This window comes from Limulus polyphemus, unplaced genomic scaffold (genome assembly GCF_000517525.1).
Source record: "Limulus polyphemus unplaced genomic scaffold, Limulus_polyphemus-2.1.2 Scaffold3106, whole genome shotgun sequence".
Taxonomy (NCBI): domain Eukaryota; kingdom Metazoa; phylum Arthropoda; class Merostomata; order Xiphosura; family Limulidae; genus Limulus; species Limulus polyphemus.
The window spans coordinates 104,323-114,193 of record NW_013668716.1 but is presented as its reverse complement, the minus strand read 5'-3'; the positions used below and the strand labels follow the sequence as shown (position 1 = coordinate 114,193).

The window sequence follows — 9,871 nt, the reverse complement described above, 5'->3', positions numbered from 1 at the left end:
AAACCTTCTATTTCAGTGCAATATTGAAATTAGCTTGAATTCTTCATAACATATCAATAGTGGGTGACCAAACGGGTCACGGGTGGTCTAGTTTATCCTAATTGTTTTAAATGATCATTTGTGAAATTGGAGATTGGAATCAAACTTAGTTGAAACGATCGTCTTCAGGCAACATGTAACGTGATGATTGGTTTCTTCAGACAACATGCAACGTAATGGCTGGTTTCTTCAGGCAACGCATATCGTGATGATTGGCTTATTAAGGCAACATCTAACATGATAATTGGTTTCTTCAGCCAAAATGCAACTTGACAGTTGGTTTCTTCAGGCAACATATGACATGACTGGTTTCTTCAGGCAACAAGTAGTATGACTGGTTTCTTCAAGCAATATGTAGAATGATTTGTTTCTTCAGGCAATATGTAGAATGATTGGTTTCTTCAGGCAACATGTAGTATGATTGCTTTCTTTAGGCAACATGTTACATGATAACTGGTTTCTTAAGGCAACATGTAACATGATTGGCTTCTTCAGAAACTCGCCATGTTAGATTAGATAATGTCTTAAAAGTGATATAAAAACTCCTGTTGGTACGCTTTATGAATGATGGTCAAATCTCACTATTCGACGAGACAAGGGTAGTCCAAATGTTGTCGATGGGCGCTGTTGACTAGCTGTCTTTACTAAAAATCAACTTGAACTATACCCAGTTAAAATCCTCCCTGTTCTTCCTGGCTAGTGTTTGGAATGACTTCATGATTTCGTATAGTTACCTAAATACACGCGGTATAAAGCCGTTGGTTCACAAATTTGGTATCTGTCATAAACATTCAGGGACTGTCTAATCTTCTGACTTTTCTGATATTCGAACAGTGTAAGTTACACACAATTAAGTAGGCGCAGTAAAGCGCGTACGAACTCTTCGTTTGCAATCTCAAACTATTCAGACTTAAATCTGATCTACACAATAGATTCAGGTTACAACAATGTTTTATATCGTAACGTTACCACAGTGTTTTACGCTGTCATGCTGTACAATTTTTTACATCGTCACGTTACTACAATGTTTCATATCGTCACATTAAAACGTTTTATATTGTTAGGTTACCACAGTGTTTTACATGATTACATTTTTTCCATTGTTATGTCATTAAAAGGGTTTAAATTTTCAGGTTACTAGAATGTTTTTACATCGTTACGTTACTACACTGTTTTACATTGTTAGAACTTAATCAATTTTGGAAGAATAAATTTTTGTTCTTAAACTTATTCAAATTTTGAAAAGTGGATATGGATATTACACATTAAATATTTTCTAGAGTTTTAACATTAACGTCTACAATTATTTTTCGAAAATTGAAACATGAAAATGATATACCAAATGTTTAATCGTCATGTTTTTCAAACGTTTAGAAGTGTAAGTTATTATATGTTATAATTAAGTATTCGTTTGTTTTAGAGAAAAACTGCACTGGGCTATCTGGTGTGTCCAACGCGGGGAGTCGACCCCGTGTTTTACCGTTGGAAGTCTGTAAACTTATCACCATTTCACTGGGGGGGGGGGGGGGGGGGAGCATTAATGAAGTGAAATACGTAGTTTTTACCATAAAATGTTTGGTAATCAAGTAAAACAAGACACGCTTGATTTGACAGTAAAAAGTAATGTACCAAAATTCAAACATAAAGAATTAACTAAATTATTTTAATAATTCTAAAATCGTGTTAATAATGTAGTAACACAAAACTCAAGAGGTCACTAAATGTAAAGAATGAACTGCACTCATTAAAGTTGAAATTATTTATTCTGTAATAAAATATAGATATTGATAAGTAAATAAGCCTTTGAGGTAAGGTTATGAGAAATAAAACATGACAAACTAATATTTTAAAGTAATATTATAAGCATGGATTTAAAGTTATGTTGGAAAATATTTTCCACGTCATAATTATCAGCTCACTTACAACTAGAAACTGACACTATGAGTTCACAAGGTTGCAACTTTTCCCATAAACAGGACAACACCAGTTTCGGCGTGGCGGATGAAGAATATAAACGGATGATTTGCATAAAACCTTGGTGACGAGGCTGAATAGCCGACTACAGATGCTCCACCAACAGCAGCGGCTGCAGTTCCTTCTTCATCAACCTGAATAAAGGTTTTGTGAAATACATCCGAAACATAAAGATTTCCCTCGCTTACCATACCTGTTAAATTAGCGTGACCAAAAAGATGATTTATTCCCATATCAACTAGGCTACGTTTTAGTGTATTAGTGTAGGTTTCCTTTAGTGTAAACTTAGGGATAAGCACGTCGACCTCCATCTTACGCAGTAGTGAATCGATATAATTAAGAGAGGAAGAAGACAATGTATTTTCCAGTTCGGACAGCCCAGTTCGACTTCTAGGTAACAACAGTAACATATTTATTTTATTGCCTTGGTAAGGCATTTCCAAAGCAAACGATTTCAAGTTGGGCACATAGGCAAACGGAAATTCCGATGTCATATACATCATAACAACATTAGTCCGAGTTATTCCGTTGTTGAAGAAGGGTAATACGTTGGAATTTTCTGAATCAAACTTTGATTTCCAGAGACCTTTGAAATAGACAGCGTTGAGGAAAAACAGACGTGTGTTTGGTTTCAGAGGATCGTCCAGAAGAATAGGAATGTTGTTTCTGGTCTTCTGAGCAACCCATTTATTGATAGCTTGCTTAACCTTTTCAGGTCTATTAACAAAGTCCACTTCTTGTGCCTCTACTCCAAAATTCCTTTCCAAATGTTGCTTGTATTCGTCCAAAATGTGGAAGGAGTCTTGAACCAGAAGGGCACTTGCCGTTTTCAAGGTGTAGTCATTGGAATTGGTGTTGAGTATGTTTATTAGTTGTTGAAATCCAAGGACGATGTCATCAGGACTCAGTTCAAGCATATTGTAACCAAGTGCTGTGCTCATTTCACGTTCTGTAATACCACGTGACCCAAGGTACAACATTGCCATAACGCTAGCCATGGTGTAAGGAGAGATCAAAACATTATCATTTCCTTGAAGTTTGTTATAAAGACCGAAACCAAAGTAATTGGTAGCGTTGGCAATCTTTGAAGCTCCATTTTCTTGTTGAACGTTCTGAATAGAGGACTCTAAATAATTATCAAATAAAGAATTGCCAAAGCAACATTCTGCGAAGAAGATGAATTGTAATGCGGAAACAAAGCATATCTTGAAAGTTGAAATCTCCATTTCCTTCTTATTCTGCAATAGAAGAATATATGTAAAATGAGGGACTTGATTAAATGTATTTTCCTGGTAACCAATTGAAACAGATGTGGTATTAAAGATAAAACATATATATTGTTTCAACAAAACCCAGTTGATAACTCATTTTATAAAGAATAAAGACTCATCAATACAGTTAAACATCAGTCTCCCTAAATCCTATCTAATGGAGTGATAGTTATATATTAAAGTTACAGGTGAGTACCACTAAATACTAACTAATGGAGTCATAACTATATTAAATTACTGGCCAGTACCATAAATGCTATCTAATGGAGTCATCACTATATTAAATTACTGGCCAGTACCATAAATCCTATCTAATGGAGTGATATTTATATATTAAAGTTACAGGTGAGTACCACTAAATACTAACTAATGGAGTCATAACTATATTAAATTACTGGCCAGTACCATAAATGCTAACCAATGGAGTGGTACTTCTCTTGAAGCAGATAAAGTATTTTGATTGTATCTGCATCTTCAATTAGTTTTTTTCAGTTTATTGAAAACAATTGTATGTACGAAATATAGATCTGAAAAATTTAAAGAGGCTATTTAATTCTATTTGAGTAGATAAAACATTGCTGTTTCATGGAATTCGTAAATATTGTGAAGAAAGACAAGACTGAATAAGCATGTTACATATTTTTCTTTTACTGCTCAGTTTGTGGATATCAAGAGATATAATCTCAATCAGGAGAGAATATATATCAAAGTACAACTTGGGCTTGAATAACTGTTTCGAAGTTTCAATCAAAATTCACCGAGAGGCAAGTTCAGCAGGATTCCTGAATCTATCAAGTTTAGCAGGAACCATCAAGTTCAGCAGGATCCATACTGAATACATCAAGTTTAGCAGGATCCGTTCTGAGTCCATCACTTCAGTAGGATTTATCCTGAATCCAATGAGTTTAGCAGGACCCATCTTGAATCCACCAAGTTCAGTGGGTCCATCATGAATCTATCAGTTCAGCGGAAATTCACCCCAAGAAAATCACTCAATCCCACAGTTTGAAATCACGAGAAAATTTCACGAGACGTTAATATTTACTAATCAAAATAATTAGTCGTACCTGAGATAATTTACGCACGTGTTTTGGTCACTATGAAATAAACAATCCTAGTTAGTTTAATTGTAATGTTATTCGTATGTCAGTAGAATGTTTACAGTATAGTCTATGTCAGTAGAATGTTTACAGTATATTGTGTCGTTTATGTTGTTAAGTTTCTTCTGTGACAGTGTTATCACAATTTAAAAACCGATGTCAAAGTGAATTATAATATCACTGAACATATTTACCTTTATTGATTCGGATTCATATTAGTGCGAAATATCATTATAGTAAACTATACTGTAAACATTCTACTGACATACACTATTTGTTTGTTTGTTTTTAATTATGCACAAAGCTACACAAGGGCTATCTGTGCTCTGCTCACCACGGGTATCGAAACCCGGTTTCTAGCGTTGTATGTCCGCAAACATACGGCTGTGCCACTGGGGGGCGACATACACTATACTGTAAACATTCTACCGACGTACACTATACTGTAAACACCCTACTGACATACACTATACTGTAAACAGTCTACCGACATATACTATACTGTAAACATTCTACTGACATACACAATACTAACATGTAACGAAAAAAAGATGATTTCAGAAAATGTCAAAAATGCCAGTTATTCTCTGGTTAGTTTGTTGGAGGCTCCAAGGGGCTCAGCGGGAAGTCTGAAGGCGTATTACGCTAAAAATCGAGTTTCGATACCCGCTATTTAACTTTGTAATTAACAACAAACAAACAAACTTTTTTGCTGGATTTTGCACAAAACTACAAGAGGGCTATCTGCACTAACCGTCCCTAATTTGGACGTGACAAACTGTAGGGAAGGCAACTAGTCAGCAATACTCACCGCCAACTCTTGGAAGACCGAATAGTGAGATTTGATCATCAAAATTATAACGCACCCACAGTTCTAAAGTGCGGAGTGCAATGTTTTTGTTTGTGGCTGTAACGGGGCGCAAAAGATGGAACTTCAACTCTACAATCCGGAACGGCAATCATTAGGCAGCACTCGGCCCAACATTTCTATGTTCTTCGAATTTAGAGCTTTGTAATTATAATTTCAATATTTCATGGCTTCACTGTAGCCGAGCGTGGCACAATGGTTAGCTCTCCAACATTTGGTTAGTCAAGAGTAGCCCAAAAGTTGGCGATGGAAGTTATTTACCATCTGCCAAATTTCTAGTCTGTCAGCTCAAAATTAGGGACACCTAGTGCCAATATCTCTTGCAGATACGTAGACGCGAATATCTTAAAACAGAGTACTTTATTAGGTGAGTAACTTTAAAGTAGAAAACTACTTACCATAGTGTGAACTCAACTTCAAACTTAATGAGGGTTTTCTGCAACCTTATAACCAAATCAGCTCGTAAAAAGTCATTGCTTATATAGGATGTTGCTAAGTGATGTAAAAAAATCTGAATAGTTGCGTTGTGATTGGCTTACTTTTTTTATGACGTCTTTATCTAAAGTCCCACCATTCTGAAATTCCTGTAGAAAAAATAAACGATAAGAAATATATTAATTGAGTCATTAGATCCACTGTTTCCGTCAAAGCTAATAATTTCATGTACTGACTATTAAAAAAAAGAATTTCAGTTTATGTGTATGTTTCGGTTTGGTTTTTTTAGAATTTCGCTCAAAATTACTCGAGGGGTATCTGCGCTATCAGTTCCTTATTTAACAGTGATACGCTAGAGGGAAGGTGGCTAGTTAACAACACCCACCGCCAACTCTAGGGCTACCCTCTTACCAACGAATAGTGAGACTGACCATCACATTATAACACCCCCACTGCTGAAAAGGCGAGCATGTTTGGTGACAGGGATTCGAACCTGCGATCAGCAGATTGCGAGTCGTGCACTCTAACCACCAGGCTGTGTCAGGCCGTAAGGTTTCAGGTTGTTAGTTAGTCACCACAAGAAAAAACTGGTATAATTATGCACGTTAGAAAAGCAATGTGTATCATTGATGCTTTTGTCCAATTATTGTGATATTCTTCCTTGAATATAACAGTTGTGTGTACCATCATGTAATTTGTTTGTTTGGAATTAACACAAAGCTACACAATGGGCTGTCTGTGCTCTGCCCACCACGGGTATTGAAACCCGGTTTATAGCTTTGTAAGTCTGCAGACATACCGCTGTGCCACTGGGGGGAGGCACCATCATGAAAGAGCCAATCTCACTCTGTCGGGAGATGGTATAAAGAGACTTTATGATGTAGGAGATTTGGTCTGGTTGCGCAACCGAAACCGGTGCAATGGAGAAATCTCCCAATTTACAAATTTACTAATCACCTTTCTGATGTTACTTACAGAATAAAAGGTAGACACCATAAGAGGTCGAAGCTCGGGCATGTGAATCGACTGTGGAATTGCCATTGTCTTGAGACAGATTCCCGGACAGTAATAAACAATGAGGAAGCAGGAGAGCTCCAGTTTTACAACTAGGCCAGAAGTCACCTGATCAATCGAAGAAGAGAAAAATAAAAAAGTTCAAAGTTGTTCTTCGAAACACAAGAAGCCAACTAGAGTTGGTTGGGAATAAATATATATATACTTAAATTATCCGCGTTGGTTGAAATTTAAGGGGGTGTAGTGTTGTGAAAAGTATATATACATATATATATATATATACTTTTCACAACACACACACATATATATACAGTGTAAATATTGTTGATATTATTATATTTCTTTATGATTAGATATATATTGTTATAAATAGATGGCGCTGTGGGTATGACTATTAGCAAGTTTTTAGTTTATACATTGAGAAACTAATGATTATTGAGATCAAGTAATTAAGCGAAGGTTCGAGAAAGCAAGCGTGTTGTATGTAAATATAAACACGTATTGATAGAGGAAGATATATTGATAGTAATAGAATTACTTGTTAGTAAAGAACTGAGTTGATGTATATATATATTTCTATGTTCTGAGATAAATTTTTTTGCCCTATAATTCCTCCAAGGTATTTGCTTTTGGACAGATATGGTTTAATCAACTAGGAATGATTTAGAATGTGCTAAGAATAAATTATTTTGCTTTTAAAGTTCATAGATTTTATAGCTCTAGTGCTGGCTAAATATAAATTAATCAGTTGGAGTAGCCACTAGTGGGGTACTCATGGGATTTCTCCTGTTTCCTCTTTCAACAAATGGGGCAAATATACAGTCTACGTTTTTTCAATCATTACTGGCATACTTAGGACAGAAACAGAAACATTATTTATACTTAGAAGTGGTAAAATATTAATTCTACAATTGCATTTCGATTTCAAATCCCATTAGTTATCAGAGGGATTTCTTTTTCACACATTGTTTATACATACTTTCAAGATAGACACACTTATATTAAGTAAGATGTTTTTATGTCACATGTTACTTATTATTTTTGAAAAAAAAAACTGAAATAGAAAATAACGTGCTCTTTGAATGATCAAGTTCGGTGGACGTGAATAATTTTAGTTTTATGTATTTTCAATATTTATATTTCCACTGACATACTTCGAAAAAAAACAAACAACAACAACACACAAACAAAAATACAACTTTCATAAACATCTAATAGAACATCTGCTAGTACATCAAATAAGGGGAAATAAACGTATGTTCTTTTAAATCTGAATACGCCATATCAAGACTGATAACCCGAAATAGCTCACGCACGAATTTAATACGAAGGCTAAACTGAAAATAAGAAGAATGTCCAAGAACATCGTTCTTAAAAGCGATCAATTTTCGGTTCCATCGCACTATCTACAAACACCAAACAATTGCAAAATGTAGTTTTTATACATGCCGTTCCACCATAACTTTGTATCAACTGTGGTGATAACGTAAATTGTTGATTTATACATTCAAAATCGTATCAGTATAACGTAATAAACTCCCTGTATACCCGATTTCGCTCTTTTTCAATTCAATTCAATTATTTTGAGAAATTCCGCTCCTGCTTAGTAATCCTGGACAAGATAAAAACGGAGAATATCACCAGTAGTCTTGTGGGGTGATCTATATCTTATATATATATGGTTCTTAAGATGGCTTTTACTAAACAGACAAACTAGATAAGACAAATATTATATTGATTACAATTTTAAAATGTTTCTGTAATTGTTGAATAAATAATATAAATACGTTTTATAATTTTTCTCAGCCACTTATCAAAACATTTTCCTCCATTTACATCCTCTCGGGGCCCAGCGTGAACTAGGGGGTAGCGTGCCAAGCTGTGGATCCAAGGATCCGCGGTTCGAGTCCCGATGGCGCAAAAGATCTCGCTCCTCAGTTTGGGGGCGTGGGTGCGCTATAAGAATGACAGTGAAGTCCCATCATTCGGTCAGAAAGAAGTAGCCCAAGAGCTGGTGGTTGATGTTGTCTAGCTGCTTTCCGTTTAATTTAGTTACAAATTCGCGACAGTTAGCGCAGGTAGCACTTGTATAGTATATCCTATTCATTACATACGACTTAGTATAAAAAATTATCCCGATCGATGCTTACCACACACACGCATATATTTATGTATGGTCTTATATTTCTTATCAAACACAACAATTTAGAGTGATAGTAAAATTTAATACCATGTCATTGAACTTGAAAATAACGTGTTTTGTTTACAAACTCATTGGAGCAATGTAATTTTACACAAAACCTAATTAACTAGCAAACAGCTAAGCAAAGTCCTGTTGGTTAAGAGGCTCGACTCGCGGGTTCGAATCCCATTATCGAACGTACTCATCCGTTTCAGCCGTGGGGACGTTATGAAGTGACGGTCAATCACACTTTTCGTCTGTTCTGTTTATAGTTAATCAAAAAAAGCTGCAAAACGGGCCATCAGTGCTGTGTCCACAACAGAGATCGGACCCAGAATTTGAGATTTATAACTTTCAAGTTTATCGCTGAGCCAACTGAGAGTACATAACATGTTAGAACAGAAGAAGCTGATCTGTTCGAGGTTTAAAATTTTCATCTTAACAATAACACGCAGCAAGTACTTTTCTATATCAAATTCAGTCTAGTTCTGTCCTAGAATATATAAAGGAAAGACTTGTTATAAAATGGAAACAAAACTGTCTGTTGAAGAAATTTCGATAATAATCTGTGAAACTATTAATCATTTTATAACTTCTTCTTCTTGGGCTTCTTGTGAGAAACTACAGAACTCTGCGATAAAACATAAATAATATTGAATCGAGGAAAGCAACGACTATAGTATGTTTCACAAATATTTCATTTATTCCAACCATGGTTTCGTTAGTCGTAATAAGTGAAACGTACAGTCGTCTTTGTTTTTCTCGATTCTGTAATTATGGAGTGTCAAAAGGTAACGACGGTTTCAAGTAATAATTATATAAATATTAATAGTCGGTAGTAAACATATAGGAATACTTTTAAAAAATCAGTTTAGTAATATTACAACGAAGGTTGAAAGTTTACTGTCGTGTTATGAATTTCGCGCAAAGCTACTCGAGGGCTATCTGCGCTAGCCATCCCTAATTTAGCAGTTTAAGACTAGAGGGA

General features: G+C 35.4%; 1 protein-coding gene across 2 annotated transcripts; it reads right to left on the bottom strand.

Annotated features, from left to right (window-relative positions):
• Window positions 1–1,689: 1,689 nt before the first annotated feature.
• On the bottom strand, window positions 1,690–6,734 carry LOC106468671 (leukocyte elastase inhibitor-like). Of its 2 annotated transcripts, XM_022397034.1 has the most exons (3): window positions 6,663–6,734; window positions 5,792–5,836; window positions 1,690–3,251 (listed from the first exon to the last, which is right to left on the bottom strand). In XM_022397034.1, exons 1-3 carry the CDS (start codon window positions 6,726–6,728, stop codon window positions 1,986–1,988), a joined length of 1,377 nt encoding a protein of 458 aa, XP_022252742.1. In that variant the 5' UTR covers window positions 6,729–6,734; the 3' UTR covers window positions 1,690–1,985. The 2 variants fall into 2 exon arrangements, with proteins under 2 accessions (XP_022252742.1, XP_022252743.1); XM_022397035.1 differs by lacking the exons at window positions 5,792–5,836; window positions 6,663–6,734 and adding an exon at window positions 5,651–5,789 and having other exon boundaries at window positions 1,694–3,251.
• Between the last annotated feature and the right edge of the window lie 3,137 nt (window positions 6,735–9,871).

Coding starts and splice junctions, on each gene's coding strand:
- LOC106468671 (XM_022397034.1), bottom strand. CDS start 6,728: ATGGCAATTCCACAGTCGATTCACATGCCCGAGCTTCGACCTCTTATG. Junction 5,837..6,662: donor TGGTGTCTACCTTTTATTCT/GTAAGTAACATC, acceptor TTTTTTCTACAG/GAATTTCAGAATGGTGGGAC. Junction 3,252..5,791: donor ATAAAGACGTCATAAAAAAA/GTAAGCCAATCA, acceptor CTTCTATTGCAG/AATAAGAAGGAAATGGAGAT.